The 22,279-nt window shown below is 40.5% G+C and overlaps 1 protein-coding gene across 2 annotated transcripts; it reads left to right on the top strand.

Annotated features, from left to right (window-relative positions):
* Positions 1 to 5,051: 5,051 nt before the first annotated feature.
* LOC137106977 (interferon gamma-like) lies at positions 5,052 to 10,430 on the top strand. Of its 2 annotated transcripts, none has more exons than XM_067491067.1 (4): positions 5,052 to 5,414; positions 6,389 to 6,460; positions 8,401 to 8,673; positions 9,067 to 10,430. In XM_067491067.1, exons 1-4 carry the CDS (start codon positions 5,298 to 5,300, stop codon positions 9,208 to 9,210), a joined length of 606 nt encoding a protein of 201 aa, XP_067347168.1. In that variant the 5' UTR covers positions 5,052 to 5,297; the 3' UTR covers positions 9,211 to 10,430. The 2 variants fall into 2 exon arrangements, with proteins under 2 accessions (XP_067347168.1, XP_067347166.1); XM_067491065.1 differs by having other exon boundaries at positions 5,054 to 5,414; positions 8,395 to 8,673.
* The last annotated feature ends 11,849 nt before the right edge of the window (positions 10,431 to 22,279 follow it).

Here is a 22,279-nt window from a genome sequence, read left to right as displayed (position 1 = left end):
AACATTTTCAGTGAGTGGAATTGGACTTTTAAGAGTCAGTACATTAGGAAGGAAAAGCCCTGTTGCTCTGTTAAATTTCATAGTACAAGTTCAGCAGAAATACAACAAAAGCTCATTAAAATTCAAGCTGCTCTTTGAAAAGAAACTGCTGTGGATTCCTTAAAACAAAAGCAGGCTTCACATTTGAAACCTCTTCCTGTGTTTGTGTCTATGTGTGAAGAGGGGATACCCGTGTACTGTACAAACACCTGAACAACAACAACCCAAAATCTACCTGTCTGCCTTCCTGTTTCCTGCAGTTCTTTCACCTCCATGCTGAGCCAAACAATCGGGTTAATCGATTTCAAATCTGAGCTTGGCCATAACATGAGCAAGTGGTGTTGTGGAGGTCAGAAGGTCATTTTCTTTCCAGCTTGTATTTGTCCCTCCTGTACTGGGGAACGCAGACAGGTCCATGAAGCTCTGTTGTTGTTGTCACAACTTGTGTCCTTAAACTGCTGTAACATTTTGCAATGTGAATTATTGCCCTGATAATCACTGGTTATAAACAACTGTCAATTATGCAGTTGTGCACATTTCATAGTAGTATTCAGATACAGAACGGGATATGCTGCTTGTGTTAACTTCTGCTGTTTTTGCCTGATGTCACTTTAACCAATGAGCAGACATGACAATTGTCATCGGACTTGTCTTGATTCATTTGGTTCACTTGGTGCGCAAGGAAACCGAACAAACTAGTCCAATAATTTCGACCGTAGCAAAAGAACCAAAATGATAACAGAATCTTGGAGACGAAACTCATCCCCTGATACGACTGCTACGAACCTACACCTTCTTCTGACAGAACCCTTGCTAAATGTGAAATCCTGCATCTTTTTGAAGTAGACTTTGTATCTTTGAGTAAACAAAGTGGTTTTTTTTTTTAATGTAATGATCTTTGGATAAAAGAGACCTGGTCACCTGAGTCACCTGGATGTAAAGGCGATCAAAGCTTTTCACAAAGACTTTAAAGTGGTTGCTGACACTGATGGGTTTTAGTTTGATTCATGAGTTGTTCAGAATCTCAAAGATTTCTTCATTTTACATGTCAGAACTGTCTCAAACTATGATTATTTCCAGATTTGTATGAAAATACCACAAATGTATGATGTGGTTTTAGACCTTTGAACTTCCTACAGTGCTTTCATATTCTCATGTGTTTGTCAAGTTTCCTTAGACTTGTAAAAATGACCCCCCCCCCCCCCCCCCCCCCAATGCACTGAGCTCCTTTCCTCCTCTTGACCCTCTCTCCTCTATTCTCACCCCACATTTGTCACCACTTTCTCCTTCTGTCTCCTTCTCACTGTCTGCAGAGAGGAGGTACTGGTCCCACCAACCTGCTCAATGTGTTCTGGCTTTTTGTTGCTGTCTTCTTTTCTGTCCACTTTCCACTCACCCAACCAGTCAAGGTTTTTTCCTCTCCACTATTGCCTAGGGCTTGCTCAGGGGGGAATTGTTGGGTTTTCTCCATACAACTTTATAGACTTTATTAAATAAACAAAGTTTATATTGAATTGAGTTGTCACATGATTATGTTTGAGGCTGAGAGCTCTGATATTTTACTCTTTTATGGTCCTAAAGGTTCCAGCTGTAAGTTTGCTTCTTACCTACCAACAGCATTAAACTCTCACACATATGTGGCAGATAGGCTTTCGGATGAAATCCACTGATCTCAGGTCATTGTATACTTTGTTTGGTTTAAACTTCAGCCTCAAAATAATTTGATTTTAAAAACTTTTTAAAATGTGTAATGGTTAAATATGTAAACTGTGTAAACTGGTCATTCCCATTAAGCTCCTGAGCATCACTGCAGTTTCCTGTCATTTACAATAAGAAGTCTTCTCTGAAGCACAGACCCTTAGTAGGTTTTTTTTTTTTTTTTTCTGTTTCCTTTTCAGGCTGCAAAAGGTTTTTCCCACCTCCCATCTGCTGCACTGACACGTTTAGTTCGGCATTCACCCATTTAAACACATTCACAGTCCAATAACCGTGGTCACCTGACCACTGGGGTTCTGTATCTTACCCAAAGGCACTTCCACACATAGCGGCAGGGACGGGAAGTTAAAACACTGACCCTGTGGTCCAACTGTGTCCACCCACAAACATATGGTGGGTTTGTATGAACAGCAAAGTTTGACGGTTTGAAATTTCTACCAATTGAAGTGAAGACATTTTGACATAGTGAGGATGATATAATTATATTTTTGCACCTTAGACTTAGGGTTAAGACTTAGTTTTAGGTTTGAGTTAGGGGAAGGGGCTTGGGAATGCATTATGTCGGTGATTGTACTTAGAAGGCCGCTCGTGTGTGTGTGTGTATGACGAGAAAAGCCCAATACTTTAGCAATTTCCTTTAAACTAAACGAGAGACAGCTCACTCTGTGCCATACTTACTAGAAACACCCCACACCCAGCGAGGGATTCTGCTTAATTACATAATTTCCTGCTGTCGCCTTGTCATTTTTTTTCACCCCCCACTTACAATATTAGCTAAATATAGCATATCATTGTGTGGTTATGCAGATTCTGTGCAGTTTTTTTTTTTTTGGTCTAACATTACCATTCATTTTTATCAGCTTGATGGAAACATTACTAACCTGGGTGTACAGGCCTCTTGAAACAAAAGATTTAATATTGGAATACTTTCATTTATCCATGACTTATTTTAGCTTGTTTTAGTTGGCTTGATTTGTTAAGCAGCTTTTTAGCATCTCTCCATCCATGATTCCAGTGGCTGTGCATCCTGACCCTCAGGCCCACTGCCCTGCTTGTTTTCAACTCTTCCTGCCCACTGCTTATTACCTGCATCAGTTGTGTGCTGTCAGTCTAAAGCTGGAAGACCCCATCTTTGATGAGCAGAGTCGGGGAAGACAAAGTGAATTGGTGTCATACCTGATCCAGGTAATCAGCAATGGGTTTTCCTGGTTATCAGCAATGGGTTTTCCTTGGGGCTGGAGATGAGAGGTGGGGTACACCTTGGACAGGTTGTGACAAGGAGAAAAGTAGCTATTCATGCTCACATGCACAGCTGTGGACACCAGTCACCAGTAAACCCAACTACATGTCTGTGGATATTGAAGGAAACTCCATGCAAACCCTGCTAAGAGCTGCCATCATCCCCTAAATTGTACCTGGTACATTTAGATCAGTTCAGTGATTAATTTAATCTACTCCCAACTGTTTGCAGGCTTGCTATGTTCTAGTGATTCAGGTTTATGAGTAGCTGGGTGTTGTGGATTTTCATACCTAATTTGTTGGTTTGCACTTGTGGATGCATCATTTCGAAAATGGAATATCAAGACTTTTCAGCTGATGTAGCAGCTAACTCGAAAGCCTTCAAGTCTGCTCGTTTTCTGCTTCAAACACTTCAGCAAAGACCACATTAAACTCTGCAGAGTCATGTCAGCATGTTAGATGGCTAACCATATTAACCAGCACACACCAACCCAAGCTGTCAGCTTTCGCTTTAACAAACTATCACGGCCTTTTACTACACAGCAAAATGAAATGTCCATTGTATGGTTTCCAGTTTAATAATTGTAGTGTATGAAAGCATGCGAAGGTGCAGTGTTGGCTCGAGGCTGGTGGTCGGTCTGTGTATAGATCCAAAAACCACATGAACTCATTAGCCCCGATGCATAAAACGATGCAGATTCCAACACTTGTGTGCAGGTAAAGGCACCAAACAGTATAGAGCTGTGCACATCAATGCATGCAGCAGCTGCAGCAGCTCCTCAGTTGCAGTTTCTGTCAAATTACTGTGTAGATTCAAAAGATGCAAAGCTAATTTCTCTAATGTGAAAGAAGCACTGAACAGATCCTGCATTTAAACTACAATTGGCTAAAAAGAGACAGGAAAACACACTGGACGTATAAAAGTACTCAATATGCCACCTGAACCTGCTCATTAACACATTAATATGCATTTTAAAATGAAAGTGTTATGTCTCCTTAGCCTCGGTAGGTTTATCTCTACAGGCACACTTGGCATCTTCTAGTCATTCAGACCAGTGTGAACGTAAAATGCTGATTAGTGCAGCTCTAAAGGTTAAACATGCAGTAACATCGGAATCAGCAAACGTCAGACATTTTGCACGGTCACACGATCAGTTCTTGATAGCGATGCATCCTGTGGTTCGGGTTTTCTTATTTTTCCACCAAATGTCGATTTAATATATTTCCTTTTAGTATTACACAGTGTTGCTGCTGGAATTAGTCAGTAATTCTCCTGTTTGATAAAAGACTACAGGTGATTCCAGTGAACGTCTTAATAAAGTTGAACTTGGAGGTTTAAATCCTAAGCGCTGCCATGTTAAATTGCTTTAATATCGGTGGTATGTATTTTTGCACGTGCAAACCACAAGCAGGAAGCTGCATTTATAGTTTTATTTACTCCCAATTAAACTACAGAATATTCCGGATTTCATGATCCTGTATTTGCTGCTCCCCCTGCCTCACAGGAATTGTGTATAAACGATTCACATCTGTAGAAGAAATCGATGAACTGACGTTTCACTGGTTCCTAAACGCTTTATCGCGCTCCGACTACCATTGGAAATCTTGAGATTTCCTAGAGAAACAGTAGGTGCAGTAGCTCGCTCAGCGTTTGTAATGGTTTCCATTACAGTTCTATTGGATCAAACGCTTTCCGACGCAGGCTGCAGCCTGAGTGTTTCAGCTAGCGCGCTTTCCAGTGGCTCCTACCAGAACCGCATTAAACTCTACCTGGTTGCATCCATGCTCGGGCCTTTCTCATAAGCCATCAGAATTCCACTATGACCAGTAAAGCCCCAATTCCAATAAAACCTTTGGTTTGAGTTTGAGCAGTAAACTGATAATTGGTGTTTGACATGCATGTGTGGGAGACCCCTCACCCACTTCTATGAAGTTTGGTGATTTAAAGGAAACTGCACAACCACAGTTTTCACACCTAGATCATCGCGCTCTCTCTCCCCAGTGTGTGTCTATGTCTCTCTGCACCTTTGCCTCGCTCACTCTCAGTTATAAATAAAAGCCTTCATGACAAGTCAAACAGTTTAAGGCAAGTCAAGGGCAAGAGACATTCGACTTTCAGACACTTCATCCCTCCACCAGATCACCGTTCACACCACTTTGTTCAATTAGCCTGTCGTATTCGCTATTGCTCGAACACCGTTTGAACACCGTTTGAACACCGGCGCTCGCACTGCGACCAGACAAGCTCGGGAATCGGACCGGCGACTCAAGTGGACAGGGGTTCGACTTTAACAAGTGGAAACATGAAGGTAGCAAGAGCAGTGGTTTGCCTGTCCCTCTGGCTGGCTGTGTATCGGGTCAGTGGCTTCCACATCCCCCTCAAGATGAACAAAACCATCCAGAACCTGCTGCAGCACTATGTGAGTACTGCTAGTACTACCTGTTAGTACTGGTGACACTTGTGTAGTCAGTCTTTGTAGCACTAGCTTTCTGTTTACTCCTCCAGTTTCTTTTTGACTCTGATGCTCTCACCACAAATGCACATGCGCAGAAAGGACTTTATTCTTTTAAATGTAACACTTGGTGTTTGTTTAAAGGCCAATTCACTGTTGGTTTTGTGTACTAGTATACATCACATACTGCAAATCATAATCATTACTGAGTAAAGTTTATGTACATTGTTAGTCATAAGGTTATTTGAAGGGTGGCAGGGTCATGGTGCATTCAAGGACAGCCAGACTCCTCCTCACAGTTAGCTTCTGTTTTGACTTAATGCTTTTTGTTTTTTCGGGTTTTTTTTTTTTTTTTTTTTTTTTTCAACACGTGAAACTTCAACCATGTATCCAAGTCTTTCAGGGTTTAAGTGTTACTATTTATAACAAGTATTTTAATTTAAATTTTATTTTCAACTAGTGACTCTGATGTCATCCTTCAAGACAAAAGACAGTGTTTGGTTCTATGAAACGAAGTCCACTGAAAGATATTTTCAGTATCTTGAAATACACACACTTTGAATTCATAAACCCACATTGTCTTTATTATATGTTTGTCTTGTTCACTTTCTTGATGAGAGGTTCTTGAACAATGCCCTAAATTAAAGATGCCCGACTTGAATGCACCAGCAACAACTGCAGACCAAGCCTAGGAAACTAGAAATGTATTCTTATCATGGTTTTCCGATGAATTTTTTTTTATCTTTGTAGTTGACCAACAGTAAAACCATTTCACATGTAGCTCTGACATCCTGCATGTCTGGTTGTGGCCAGTGCAGTCATGAAGTATATGTTTATTGGCTAATATCTACATAAACCACTTAGGTGCTTTAGTTCAGGAATAAAACATAATTGGCTTCGAATGTTTTGAACTGAACCTTTTTCTCGTGTCTCTTTTGCAGAATGTTCCGCCTCATCAGATGTTTAATGGGAAGCCCGTTTTCTCCAAAGAACGACTGCCCGGCAGCCTGGAGGTAAATCAGAGTTAATTGTTTAACCAATTAAGCTTCTACACATCAAGTTTGCACAGAGCAAGGCCATAATCTCATAATCCTAAATCCATCCCAGCACTAAAAGAAAAATCTGTGTTTTAGCAAACCTGTTTAGAGAATGTTAACTGCTCACTAATGAATGCGATGGCTATTACGTGCTCGTGACAAGTAGCACTTCTGTCTGACACAGGTTAGAAGATGCAGTTGGGCTGCATAGGGTTTGTTTCATCCTGAATAGTGTCTCACTGGTAGTGGATTTGTTCCTGGGCAGGACTGGGCTCTCACTATTGCCAGTCTTTGTGCTGGACTAGGCTTTTCCTTCGGTTTGTTAATTCGAACTTAATACGTGGTACAAAGACACAACTCTAGGATCCACTGCTTCATTCAGGTAACAAAAAAGTAAGTGAATATGCTGACTCTCCAACGTTTGGTGGGATTTGTAGTTGGGCCACAACCTGTGAGGCACAGTTCAGGGTAAAAAGATCAGTTTTCGCACAGGTTCTGACATATGGAGGTGCATTAGGGCAGGTTTTGCAGAGTAGTTTATTGTTAATCCAAAGTGCATTAGAACGTGCTATAGTTATTGTGCTTTCCTTTCCTTCCTGTAGTCTTAATGTCTAATGACTGAGGCAGCAGCTGCCTGGTGTTTTCCTCAGGTCTATCACTGATCAGTTTCTATATTGCACTGGAGCTTGTGTTGAGGTTTTTTGGGGGGGGGGTTCCTGCTGGCTCTGCATTGTGCAGCTATTTTGAGATTCTACATTATTTTTTTTTGCTTTCTGATTGACCTGCAACGTGACCAACCTAAAGCCCAACCTATGAATCTCTTTGCATTACAGCCTATTTAGCTTGGTAGTTTGCTGCTTTTGGGGAAGTGCTGATGATGAAAAACTCTCTCCAAGCTTTAAGAAAGTCAGTCAGTTGTCCAGTTGAGTTGGGCCAGTTTTGGATGTGTTCGGAGACCAAAGGCCCCTCTGTCCAGGTGAAGCCACTGCATGTGCACATGGACCTTTTGGCTCTGGCTCGTTGTCAGCACTGGTATCACATGTAATGTTAGGTCTCCTTTGGCCCACATTTGGTGTATTAGGTGTTTGATTGATTTTGGGCTTTTCCTTATTTTATTTTAAAGAATGAGAATCATTAGTTTAACAGCAGAAAATCTTTTAAAAATTAGTTTATCAAAAGCTGAGATTTTTTATTTATTTATATCATGAGTAAAGTGTTTGTATAGAAAGTGGTATTTAACATTCAATGGCCATCCACACCCCCTCCGGGATTTCCCATTTTGCTTTCCCCTCACCTCAGCAACATAGGTGTTTGTGATTCTTTCCTCTTAAAAGACCTCCTGTGAGTCATGTAAAGCGAGAGTCTGCTACACTCGGTAAAAACCTTCCCACTCACAGCATTACATTCTTCTCCAAAACTCCCAAATCCACTTGTTACCCATATAAATACTTGGTCTTCAAAACCAAAATGTCTGACATTGACTTGTGACCTTTAAGTTCCTGTGTCCAGTAAGTTTCATATCTGTCGCAAAGCTGGACCCTGTGTGGATGTTTGTCAGTAAACGTACAGCCTACCCTTTTGAAGGCCTGCACTACACTGACTTTAACTCCTGCGTGGGTAACCACAGAGGTTTTTCCATTGTATGAAAGGTCTTTAGCACCTCGAGGCTTGCACACTTCATCTTTTCTGTTAAATGCCTCTACAGTACATATGTCTGCATGTTTGAATTACCATGAGGTTTTGGCTTCAGTGCCTACATTTTAGGGCATTTTACACATCTATTTTTATATTCTCTAGTTGAGACTTAAAACTGGCTGCAGCAAAGACTGATTCAACTAATGAGCTAAAACAGGCTCTGAATTTCCCTCCGCGCCGACAAATTCGATAACCTGTGTTTTTCTTCGTCTCAGGTACAGAGGGTGTTTATGGCCGGTGTTTTGGAGACCTATGACAACCTGTTTAGCAAGATGTTGAGGCAGCTGCCCACCCCAAGTCCCCAGACAGCCGGCAATGAAGACCGTCCTGCCTCTGACGTCAATGTGCCACAGGGTCTGGCTGGGTCGGGCCCCGGTGGAGATGTCAGGAAGGGACTGGTCGAACTCCTGGACATGATTCGGAACCTGAGGAAATACAGTTACCAGGATGTGGAGAAACTTCTGGAGGGCCTGCATTCCCTCAGACATATCCAGGTAAGAGTCGCATGCTGAACAGTGCTTTAGGAAGAACGTATGGATCGACGGCTTTTTAGTCATTCAAGGTTCGGAAGGTTTATGGAAGACTTATAAAGGACTTGAGCTTAGGTTTATGGTTGGCTAGGGAACATTTATAGGGTATATTTGACTTATCGTGAACCCATTTGGGTTTTATTGTATTAGTTATCAGTCCTAGTCTTTGAGTCCCCTTTGACCCAGTGCTGATTACCTGGATCAGGTGTGTTCATATGATCAGAAACTGGATCCCGGTAGTTAGCAGTGGGTACGCTGGAGGGCTTTGGGCCTTGAGGACCACTGTATGTAACATTACTGTATTGCAATGTGAATGTTTTTACATGACTTTATAACTTCTTCTCTCTGCCTTTGCAGTTGGATAACACTGTCGTGCAAAGCAAAGCATTGTGGGAGCTGACACGGGTGTATACGGAGGCGAGCACATTGTCTGAAAAGCAGATGCAGAGGAAACGGAGAAGGCGGCAAGCTAGGGGGTCCAAAGCCCATCAGAGAGCCTGAAGTGTGTGAAAGACAGCAACAAAATTAGAAGAATTAGAAAATTAGAACAGTGACAGTACAGAATTAGTGCAGGATATAGAATGACAATTTATAGAAACCCAAAACTATAGGAAGTGTCCGGGGGGGTGAGTCTTGCAGAGTTTAGAGAGCTGACAGCTAATCGTATACAACATATCACCTGGAAATACTTGATTTTATGTATTTAAGCAAACTGCAGATGATTTATTGCTCGTATAACGAATATAATGAAGCTCAGGTTTAAGATCAATCTATTAAGTTATTTTTATAGTAAATTATAAGTAGTAGTGTCATTTATTTTTATTCTTTCTTGATGTACTTTGATTAGACAGTGGTGGAGAGGTTAATTGTGCCTTACTGACATTGTCCTGGTTATAACATGACATTTGTTTTCAATATTTCACAAGAGAAATGTTTAAATCCATGTGCTACTATGACGTAAATGTTTTCACTGGAAAAGTCAAAAAAAAAAATGTGAATTTATCAAATGCTAAGTGTTACACGTGCAATACTAAATATACAATTTCTGTAATACACTTCATATGTAGAATCCACGTGTGGCTTTTGCAACTTATTACATGTGAATTTGTTTTCTCATGTCGTTACATTTCTCATTTGAAATATCTCAAACTTACAATTTCAGACACAATTTGCATTTTTCAGAAAATGCACAAATGGCACATGTGATATTTCCTAAAGTGGTCAGTGACAGCGAAGGTAAAATCCTCCAAATCTAGATGATGTCCTGTTTTGCAGAGCTTTCCTTCAACATTCAGCCTGCCTTAGCAAAAAGGCAGCTCAGTCTGAAGCTCTCGGACTGGTTGGTTTTGTGCTGCAGAGTTACCAGGGATATATAGCACATTTCTTTCAAAGTGTTGTAATTTCTTATTTATTTGTATTTTTTGGAACCGTTACTAACTTTTCCACTATGTTTCCTAGAGAGAAATGATGTTTACAGTACGAATTACATTTTATTACTGATGTACCTAAATATACCTAATGTCCTCTAAACATTCATGTCCAGCACAAGTACTGAACTGCAATACAGTTGCTCTTGATTTCTTTTTTTACTGACATGTTGTAATTTTCTCTATTTATTTTTGTATTTAAGCTGTTTATTTAATACTGAATTGAATTGTATCTTTTGGTTATTTATTTTGTATTTATTGATTTAAAAAAATTGCAACAGAATAAAGTAGTAATTGAGGTAAACAGTGGCGCTCTGGGTTTATTTAGTAGCTTTTCTCGAGCCTTTATTGTGTCTCATGATCATCATTAGTAGATTGAGTTTACTGGGTTGTTGTAGTTGAGATTTCCATAAAAAAGCTTTTTACGTAGGACGCGTGGTCTTTAAGGTCAGTATGGACGACCTCAAGTTTAATACCAAATGCATAGAAATGTGAACACTTACATTTCTACAACAATAGGCCAAACTTTTTTTTTTTTTTTTTTTGCAAAATGTAATTCCAAGGCAGGCTTCCTCATGTCTGGTGGCCCAACAATGATCCACTCTAGAGATCATTGTGTGACAGAACGCTGAACATTTATTGAATTCCACTCTCCACAATTGAGCTGATAAAATATTTCCACAGAAAATGTTGACGATAACCAATGAATTCCACAGAATATGTTACACAGATTAATTTCACACTTGATTGTAAAACAATTCTGTTGAATTGGTCAAAGCGTGTTCATCCTGTGACATACAGTGGCCTAGAAAAGGGTTTTTCCCAAACTTCTTCAGTGGAAGAGGAGCAGCCGTAAAACTAAAAACAAACCCCGTCGTCTAAATTCTGTCTGGTCCGATCTCATTTGTGAATATATGGGAGCTGTATGAATATTTTATTCCAACCCCCATTTGTGTGCAGGGAGCCAACAAGAACCAAAACACACAAAACCAAACATGGAGGCACGTTGGGAGATATGTAGTGTTATATCTAATACATCCATGATTTAAATGCAGAGCTTTAAAATAAAAGGTTTCTCTTTGTCTGTACGTTGTTTGCATTTTTATTCATGCATTTGTACAGTGACTTGTTCCAAAACAAGATGGCAACCTCTGACACAACAGTGCAGACCTGTAGTGATGTAAAGTCCTGCCTCAGTAAAGCCGCAATTTGTAAAGTAAAGATACTTTATTTGTGCTTTAATTAGATGCTATGGATCTTTACATGAGCAGCATTTAATTCGAAGCCTGATGAGACACAACTATGCCATTAGAGGTCACAAACCACAAAGACTGAAAACGCCGGTTTATTCTTAGCCCACGTGTTCTATTTCTCACTCATCACATGCTTGTTATGTAGACTCAGGTAACTAAGGCTGTCGAAAGTAGCATACAGTGAGTTAGAAAGGGGAGGGGAGAATACATATCTATATCTACCTATCTGTCTACATATATATATATATATATATATATATATATATATAGATATAGATATAGATATAGATATAGATATATATATATATATATATATATATAGATATAGATATAGATATAGATAGGCATTATGATGAGGCACAACATTATGACCACCTGTTCAATCTAATGTGCTCTGTCATGAATTCTACTTTTACCACGTTATAATTTGTCAGTTCTTAAGTTGAATCTGTCAAAGGTGATAATTTGTTTATTATTGAGGTCAAAGTGGGTGGTGGGGGTCATACTGGAGTGCATTATGACAAGTGGTTCTAATGTTTTGGGCCCCTCCTTCAATTTAAAGAGGGGGCCAAAATATTGTGGCCCCCTCTATGATATTGTGATTTTACAAAATATATGTATATATAAAACAGTGGGCAGCTCAAATTGGTTAATTCCCTCTATTGTTTAAAACGTCCCAGCATGTACAAGATAAAACCATGTCGACTCCCAAACTGATTCCAAATACTCAGCCACTGACCTGTGTTAACAGAAGCGGTGGGCAGACTGTGGATTTGTATTACAATGTATGAAGTTAGCTGTGGTCTTGTAATTCACTGGTTTGAATATTTTAACGTGGAGAACAAGACACTGCCGCGGACAAATTACTGCTTTTCTCCGTGGTGTTGAAGTTCCGAGGCCGTCTTCTTCTGCAGACAGACTGGTGGGTCGTTGTATTTCTGCAGCTCAGACCCCCCACCCTGCCTTCAACCCACAGTCCTGATGTCATTTCCTGTGACATCACTTCTGATAAATAGGAGTTAGCTTTCTTTTACTGTAACTGCTACCCTTACCCACAATGCATCCTGAATGCTCTGTGTGTTTGTGTGTTTGTGTGTGAGGTTGTGACTTCTAAGAATTCGAGTCTGTGCTTCCCCACAGCAGCTGGAGATGTGGTGCTGTGTTTGTGTGTGAATAAACCGTCTTAAAGGGAGTTCACTACATTATTGCACCAAATATATGTTTAAGTAACACTTTTAGTCAGTTGATTTACATTTACATTTAGTCATTTAGCAGACGCTTTTATCCAAGTGAGGAACAAGGCAGCAAAAATCTGAGTCAAGGAGAAATCATCAAAGCAAAGTCCTATCAGAAAGTTTTTGGTTTTTTTTTAATAAATAGATGTAAGTGCATAGGAAGATGCGGGACAGCTCTGTTTTCAGCAGTGTTTTGAATATTGGGAGAGAGTCTGCTGAGTGTGCAGAGTTTGGTAGCTCGTTCCATCATCGTGGGATTTACAGTTCATATCACAATCAGATCATACGTTGACATTTTCCTTGGGCCGATATGGTGCGAAACCCGTGCAAATGTGAAAAGATAAAAAATACTGTAAAGGGTCCTAAACAAAGCCACTGACAGATAAACTTTCAGATTTCATATGCACATGCAATGTTTTTGTGCAGAGGCGAGTGACAAGTAATGTCAAAGATAAGATGCTGGCAGTAAAGCGTTTCAATATGCAATGCAAAAGTTGTGCGAATGGGGGAGGTTATTGTTCATGTGTGTAGCATGAGAATAAATATTAGACTGGAGGTGGTAAATGAGGTGGCATGTAAGTTTAGATGAGAGCATGGATGAGTCTGTCTTTCCCTCACTGAGTACAAATGTCTGTATTCCATGTCTGCATTAGGTCCTGCAGTTGCTGCTTGTAGCAAAGCCTCTCTGATGTTTATCTCCACTATGAGCTGGCAGTTATAAATGAGCATGACACATACAAATAAGCACTAAGATGAAGAGATAAAGAACCTCTATTTAGAGTTTCCTGCTTGATAGAATTGTTCTTATATTTATCTAATGTATAAATAAAGTAATAAAGTTAAATTGGGTCTGCAGAGTACACGTATGCAATTAATACATTAAATGAAAAAAGCCAGAACATCAAGATTGATCTGTTTAGAATCAATCAATGTTATTTTAACTTGTCTATAGTAAACGTATTCTTTAAAATGGAAGCAAGTATTTCCCCTGCAGACAGCTTTTAAAATGTTAAATTTAAACCTTCTCCACAGAAAAGCAGCTTCCACTATAATTCAAGGTGCAACCAGATGATGCGCGTCTGTGTGTCTGGATGTTGACTGTGTATCTGTTGTGGACTGGGGAGTTATTGAGGGGGTGGACTGCTGCAGCAGGATAGCAATGGAAACCATGACAACACACAGAGCGACACACTTGGAGTCAACTTTAACCCCCACGTCTGTTTCAGTGGTTTCAGTGAGAGAGAGAGAGAGAGAGTGTGTGTGTGTTTGTTTCAGTGTGAGTCAGCATGTTGCAGATGGTACTGCAACATGCTGCAAAAAGAAAGGAAATTCATTTCTGCACGTCTATATATGACATATCATTCTGTGGCAGAATTTACTCACAGCCTCACACTGTTGCTACTGTGAACAGGATGCAAAGTATCGTGGACATAAGTATAAACTGTACTTAGCTTTAGATCACTTTCTCTTGTTTTGTGCTGCATATGGACTTCTGTAGAAATGAGTCCTAAACCCCAGCCATCACTTCTGATTCCCTTGTCCGGAAGTCAGTGGGATTTCCTTTAAAAGCCTGAAAACCACCATCCAGCTGTTTTCTCAAATCAGTGCTATTTATCGCGCTTGATGATGCTTTTTATCTTTATTGATTTGACTGAACTTTAAACAAAGTGAGCAGGATTTTTTTTTCCAGATTTGAAGTTGTGATAAGTCCGAGCACAGACAGAAGATTGAAGAAATACCGACTCCAAATTGATTCACTTGAGCAAGTGTTGTCTCATTGTTCATCAGCAGGAAGTGACACACACAGATATGTAACCACTGAAACAAGATAAAAAGATAGGAGGTGATAAAGCGAGAAACAACATTACCTGAGAAATTGCCCTTAAGTTACATAGAAAGACTGGAGTTAAATTTACACTTTGAGCTGCTGTCTGTCTGTCTGTCTCTGTCTGTCTGAGACCTTTGTCCTCTACAGTGCAGGAAGGTTGGTGTGCTAAATGGAGTGTAAGGGCGGGTCCAAGAGCAACTCCAGACAGACATTGCACGATGAAGTACTTCCATGTTTCAGCTTCCAAAGCATGTTGGAAACTCGTTTTTCCTGCAAGCACACTACCGAGTCTCCTGATCCAAACGTTGAGCAGAGACATCTTCAGGTGTGATCAGGCCTTACAGCGGGCGTCCACAGATAAATCCTGACTGAGTTGCTCTGTGAAAGACTGAGACTAAATTACCTCAGCGCCCAGACTTTATTATCTGGACTGATTATATTCCAGCCGAAGCTGAAGCAGAGAGTGACTTTACTACACAACATGAATTCATGTTAAATAAAACAGAAGCGAAGCTGATCCTCATCAGTGGTGTGTCCAGTGTTTCTCTGAACAAGTCACAGCAACAGTACAGATTGTCCTGATGTTGTTAATACCACGGTCTCTTCCCGTGCTCTGATTCAATGATGCTGACACATGTCAAATCAGCCAAAAAACAGTCCAACTAATGACGATGGTGCAGGACACACAGCAAAGACCAGTCCAACTTATAGACGGATGGACCGACATGGACAACAAAGGTTTTTGTTTGTGCGGAGATGTGGTATTTAAACACACTCCAAAGACGACTAATAGTCACATAGCATGTACTTTCTGCTGTAGCATGGAAAGAAGAGAAAGACAGAAGACGGAATATATACAATCTGTAAACTATGCAGTAGTACTCTCGCTCTCCACAGCGTTTTCTAAATAAGTGTGTTTATATGAGAAGAAGTTACAGATTAAACTGGAAGGGTGGTTAGTGAGGGCACTGATTCAGTAAGCCGAACAGCCAAGCGGTGGTCCCACCACCGTCCGACTACTGCTGATGTTTTAGATGTTTCAGTGACCGCGGTCATCAGCGAACAGTTGGCTTTCCAGTTGTGTAGCCTCTGTAGAACACAGACAGACGCGTCTCGGCAGGGGGAAGTGTCCTCAAGATGTCCTCTGACACAGTCCACCTACAGTCGGGCGAGAGCCGACTGGGCTAATCTTAACTCCACCTGACACTGAAGAACAGACTAAGAATTCTGAAGAAATTAGAGCAAAACCTGCAGCCACAGTCTCTGTTACGTAGGATGTGTTTTCAGCACATGTAACAGTTATTTAGTGTCTTATTATCACTGTATTATTTTTATCTGTGGTCTACTTGTTCGATACGTATTTTCATCAACTTAAATCATCTGTAAAGTTTGATTTGATTTGTAAAAACAATTTGGCGTCAGAAACAAGCGAGCAGTCAGAGCAATAAGCTAAATAAACCGAACCCACCCAGAGAATTACAGATTCCAGCCCCGGGACCTCCACAGTGATGCCGCCTCATCTGGGGAAAGCAAGTCTCATCTGCTCCAACTTGTTCTGCAACATGTCATTCTGCAAGGTGCTGCGTGAACCAATCACATGCATGCACGCATACGCTACGGGTGAATTCGTTTGCAAGGTATAGGGAGGATTTCTGCAGCTTGCCTCAAAATAAAACCATTCCAGGTATGATGTCTTTGTTGGATTTGCACGAATGTAAACGGTTCACAGTGAGGCCTGTGCATTAGTCAGACTGAACTGTTTAATTCACAACTTTTAAAGTCATCGGGTACAAGTAATGATGCCTACGTTCTATTTTTGGATGGTCACACACTGCAGGGTTTCCTGGGAAAACAGTAAAAAATGATGCTGGGAGTTTCTGGGGGGAAATGTGTGTGTTTGTGTGTATAAAAAGGTGATTCAGCCAAGTTTCGAAGTTGTTTTTAATATAAGTGCTGTATAGTTTCAATCAAAACTCATACTGAGAAAAAGCTCACACACACTAAACTCATTAACATATCAGACAGAAATGCACTGTGGCATTTCCATGAAATTATGTCTTGCTTCCTGTTGCAGAGGAAGTGGGTTCACAGCAACCCCCCACACACACACACACACACACACACACACACACACACACAGACACAGTTGTTTCACATCACACCTATAGTAAGCAAAAGTAAAAAGCAGCAATAAGAGAGCATATGACATTCATGACAAAAATAAAGAAAGAGACGCTCCAAATAAAAGCTTTAATGGAAATGTGAAATGACGTCACGCCCTGTTAAAACTTGGGGCACGTGGGTGCCATCTTGTGATTTTTGTGGCCTGTTCAGCTGTGATGTCTACAATGGCGGCAGTGGGTCACCTCCATTTTTTCTTTCACTATTGAAACTATTGACTATTGTGATGTGCTGCTTGTGTTAAGGTAGAGTAGCAATCATCCTTATCTGAAGTTCACATTTTGAGATACGTTTTTATTATTGATTGAAGATTTTCTCCTTTCAGATTAATAAGCGTAATTCCAAGTAATCTCTTAAATATTTTAATATTTTCTTTCACTAGTTCAATTTTGCTGCCTAAACACATTTTCAAAGTTCAGCTAAAGGCCATGATGGACATTGAATCTGCAAACTAAAAACATTTCAGTGGATGAACTTCAAGGTTAATTGCTGCTTTTATTTTGGAAAGCCTACACAGGAAGAAGCCCATGCAGAACGGCATCTGGCATCTCCTTTTCTCTAAAATCAGCTGCTGAACCTGCTTCTGCTTTCATTTGGACAGTGAGGGAAGAAGTAGAAGTACTTTTACTGAAGTAAAGGTCTCAATACTGCAGTGTAGAAATACCATGTTACAAATTACACTTATGCATTTCAAAATTCATTCATGAAAAATATAAAAGTTTTAGCAGTGAAGTTTAAGTAGAACAATGTAGCACGTTTGGGGTCATACTGCAGTTTCTTGCATTAGCCACTAGATGCTCCAACAGAACTCGGTTGTATTTAGGTGAAGAGGAAAAGCTCCATTCTTCTGTAAAAATCCATATTTTCCAGCATGTTTGAGCCTAGATTGTTTAAACTTAATGCAGCCTAATTTTTACCCCACTACAGGTCAGACAGTGTTTCAGTGTCTTAAAATAACTTTGAAAACACTTCTGGAGCAAACAGAAAAATGATACTGTATGAGGAACAGTTTTTTGGATTTTGCTGCACAACATTACATAAAATACATTAAGTTATTGGAAATTTCAAGTAATATTACAATTTCAAACAGTTTGCAGCAGCAAACTGCAAAATACACATTAAATCAAAACTTATCCATCCAAACCATCTTTTTGCATAATGAGTACTGTTACTTTTGGTACTTTTTTAAGTACAATTTTAAGTTAACGCTTGAATTTTTCCTTAAGCGTTTGAATGCAGGATTTGTGACAGTGTATTTCTATGCTGTAACATCAAAGTACTTCTTCCAGCACAAAAACACAACAGAAAGCATCAGACCAATAGTCAATCAGAGCAAATTTGGGATTTGAACAAATGTCTGAAGGATTTAAACGGTAAAATAAGGTGTTACAAATCCTCCGTGCATTAGTAACTGGTTAGCGAGAAGCTCTTTAAAACAAAACACATCCTCTCAGGAGCAGAAAGTTGATCTTGTATATGTGGAAACATTTCTATTCTGCAGTGTGAAATCCCTTCAACAAACACGTATTAAGATGATAATACTGACCTTTCTTTGCTTTTATACAGCTGCTGATGTTCTGAGTTCATGCAAGAATCCAAAGTCTCTGCTGACATCTAATGGACAACATCTCCAACTACAACCAGAACACAGGAGCAGAACCGACAGAGTTGGGAAAGAAACCTCAAAGATAAGTTTTCTCCCTAATTCACAGAGCTGTAATTTGATGATAATACTAAAATACTACTGCACAAACGAAAAACAGCTGGTGGAACATCTCAAAAGTAATGGGTCATTACCATGACTGGGCTTAGAAAGAGCGTCCGGATGTAGCTGAGTCAGAAGTGAAGATTCATGGGTCACCTACACACCTGTGAAGGCTCCATTAATCCTGACCCATATCTACAGGTTGTGGAGCAACATGTGCTGCCATCCATCCAAGACATTTCTTATTTCAGCAACATGCTATCAAACCACAGGCTGCAGGTGTGAGAGCAGACTGGCTCAATAGTCAAAGAGCCCAGGTTATAAACTGACCTACAGTCCAGACCTGTTATAGAGGGACAAAGGAGACCTTGACCTGCTGAGAAGATGAAATCTTGTATCAAGCGAGAACTAAAGCAGCTGGTTTCAGACACAGTTTATCACCATGCTGTCCAAAGAAGAGGGTTCACATCCCAGATACTGCAGCTGTTAGGGGCAGTTTATACAATGAAAACATAGGACCACAAGATGGCAGCAGACAATGAATCAGAAATTGAAGCGCTGCACTTTCAGACTTGAACTCCTGTCTGAAATGTTTCTGCAGCAGATACTATTGACAATTAAATTAGATTTATTAGGACGACTGCAGCACAACAGACCTTGATTAATCATAACACCTGTCATTACAGTAATTCTTACCTCTGATTATTTACAGCTCAGGGAATAATGTTCACGTCATGTAGCGAATGAATGGCAGGTCAGAGTGTGTGTGTGAGTGTGAGAGAGAGTTACATGAAGAAGAGAGAAGCTGGAAATAAACTGACCTCTGGCCTGACAAATCTGACACCATTTGAACACACACACACACTCACACAGTTTTCCACTTGTCCTGAACTCAGAGACCCTCTGAGAAGATCAGTGAGCGCCTGCTGTGGTCCATATTCAATTATACAGTGTGAGCGAGAGGGAGGCAGGTAGAGAGACAGTTTCCATGTCTGGTTTTATATTTAGGGTTCTGTCTGCAGAAGCTGAAATGTTTGACTGAGATTCAGAGACAAAGTAGGTGGAGGTGGAAAAGAAGGGGTGAGAAGTGAGTTCACTTTATACTGTACATTTATTTCATAGTGAGTGAGTCTCAATTCTCTGGTGTGCAGCCTCCAACATTTGTTTTTATAGCTACTAACTAAAAAAACATCATGGATCCTGCTGATTTTTCACAGTAACTAGTCAGAAATCAGGTTTGTGAAGTGGTTCTATCCTATAATCTGGCAAGATGTGAACATCTTAGAAACCTTATTTATGAGGCTCATGTGGAACAAATGTGGACTAGGGTTTAAAAACATTGATAGCGCAGAATGTGTTTCCAAATGCTTTGAAAAGTGGTTGGGATTTAAGAAACAGGAAAAGACAAAATGGGAGAGGTGGGTTAGGAAGTTGATGGTGGACAAAAAGATCCTGACGGACTGACAATCAACTGTGTACTTGCAGAATAAAGAAAGATGTGAACGGTGTTATTGTTTGGTCAAGATGTCACCTTGGCAACGTCCTGGCAGAAGGACAATGGACCCACCTGATTATGCCCCCTTCTTTCTCCTTTATCTTCATTGTGGACCCCCACCTTCCACCTGTTCAGGTGACAGCCCAGTGCATGCTGGAGGACAGAGTTGGCTTCCTGTCAAATATCCGACTGTCTGTCTGCTGGCTTTCTTCACAGCGGGACTCTTTGCCCTCAGTCAGGGCTCTCAGGCATTTGAAACATGTTTTTAAGCATTTGTTGGAGCTCTGCTGACATTGTTTAGCCAGAATCCCCAAAGATTCATACTGTATTAGTGTTTGCCAGTAGTAACAAAATGTGTGGTACCTAGTAGTTTCCTGTGGCACAGATTCTGTTGTATGAGCAGCTGCTTTACTGCAGTGCACAGAAACCACAGATGGACGGTGGCTAAAGTGTATAGTAAGTTGATATTAATTAAGACCCATAATTCCGTCCAACAAGTCGCTGCATATCAAGTTATCAGTGTGTGTGTGTGTAGCCATTTTTAAATTGAGGCACGCGGACACATTCAGGTCCATGTGTCTGGGGTGAGTCCCATTTGTTTGAAATCAGAGCCGCAGCTGCAGCACAACGCGTCCCTGAACCGTAGAGTCCAGATTAACCTACATCAGACGTCACTGCTGAGTGTCGATCTGCTCCGAGATGTTGACTGACTCAGCAGTGACTCAGATGGCGTTAATCTCATCCATTATAATAAAGGGTTGGCTGACATGTCCAGGCCCGTAAAGTACACAGTTAAAATAAATCTGTTTAAAGCTCCATGCTGTGTAACGTGTCGGGGTATTTGTTCCTGTAAAGGTGTGTAGTGAGGAGATCATGGGTGTGAATGTTTGCCAGGGCCGTGCTACGTCTTCCCTGTATGAGGCGTCTTGTCTTTGGAGTCATTTTAAGTCTCTTGATGATCCAAGTACTTTACTATGGCTTTTGTGGGATATAGTTTTATATCCCTCTTAGTTTATGCATCTGTCTGGATCCACTTTGAATCTCTCGGGTTGCTTTGAGTCATTTTGAGTGGACGCTTGAGACTGATTTAGTAGATTTTAGTCTGTGGTTCATGTCAGTTTGTAGTAGTTAAATATCCCTTTGTGGTCATTCGGTGTCAAGATGTTGTGGGTGTTTTTGTGGTTAATTCACCTGTTGACTGTGTCGCCCTCACTCTGATCAGCCAGTCTGCCTGAGAGGGCGGAGCAGGGTAAACAATATCATATTTATTTTGGTGATGAATCTGCTGCTGAGAGCTGAAAAGTCGTCTGATCACCTCCTCCTCTCTGCAGAGTCGAGTGTTAAATCCAAGCCTTGGACTGAGCAGCTGATCTGGGGGATTTAAAGAAATCCCACAGTCTCCATCAGCCGACAAACTTCACCAGAACCAGCACTTGCCTGAGCCTGAAGCTTGTTAGCTTCACGTTATCCTCCATAATTAGCAGCCGTGTCCTTCCTGCTAATCTCCTCACTTCCTAATAAGGAACACAGCTGTTCCAATCACATGGCTGGCTGTCGTTACCATGACAAACGAATTATCTTGTCAATGACGGGAAAGAAGGAAACAATGTGTGAAAGAAAAAGTGTGCATGTCTGAAGAGCAGATGTGATTGGGTGACAAACCGACAGACTGACAAGTCCGTGTGAAGAAAACAGTGGGAACTGAGAGCAGCTCGAGGTGTGTGTGTGTGTGTGTGTGTGTGTGTGTGTGTGTGTGTGTTTACACCTCTGTAACATTCCGAGCTCTTTAGAAATTTCCGATAAACTAACAAATGTACTTGGAAAGAAACTGAAGTTTTTGTTCATGCGGATGTTTTGGCTGCAGCCCCTGCGGTAAAGTCGTTAAGCTGAAACAAACGATTTACTTCATGTTGGCAAAATCCAAAAGTTTTAAATTATAATGAGAGGTGTCCTTTAGCTTTTCACTTAGTGGATGTAATGAACTAAACTCCCCCATGTTTCTACTCTTCTTACCGTTAACTATAAAATCGAGACTAATACACATTTTTCTGGCTTTATCAAAACTACCAGATTATTTCACAACCTTCTATGTTTTATGGCACATTTAGTATGTTTCCTCCATTCAGCTTCCTGGACACAAAAATGGATGTTCATATGTTTTCTGTGTTTGGTTGTGTTTTTTATATTTGCAGCATGTTTTCTGTTTGGCGAACGTAAAGCTTATGTTACACGATCGTGTGAGGATCCCTGGCTTTTCTGTTGGTGGGTTGGAGTCGGATCTGACTTCCTGTCATGATTCTGAAAAGCATGTTTTACCTTGAACAGCTTTCCTTTATGTCAACCTTTCAATCAGGCTGTGCATAATGCTCAGCTTCTTTTTCTGCCTAAAATTCTTTTTACATAGATGTTATTTTTGAGGAACGTCACTTTTACGTCCGGTGTGTTT

This window comes from Channa argus, chromosome 21 (assembly GCF_033026475.1).
Source record: "Channa argus isolate prfri chromosome 21, Channa argus male v1.0, whole genome shotgun sequence".
Lineage (NCBI taxonomy): Eukaryota > Metazoa > Chordata > Actinopteri > Anabantiformes > Channidae > Channa > Channa argus.
The sequence above is the reverse complement of the archived record's forward strand: the minus strand, read 5'-3'. Positions and strand labels throughout refer to the sequence as shown.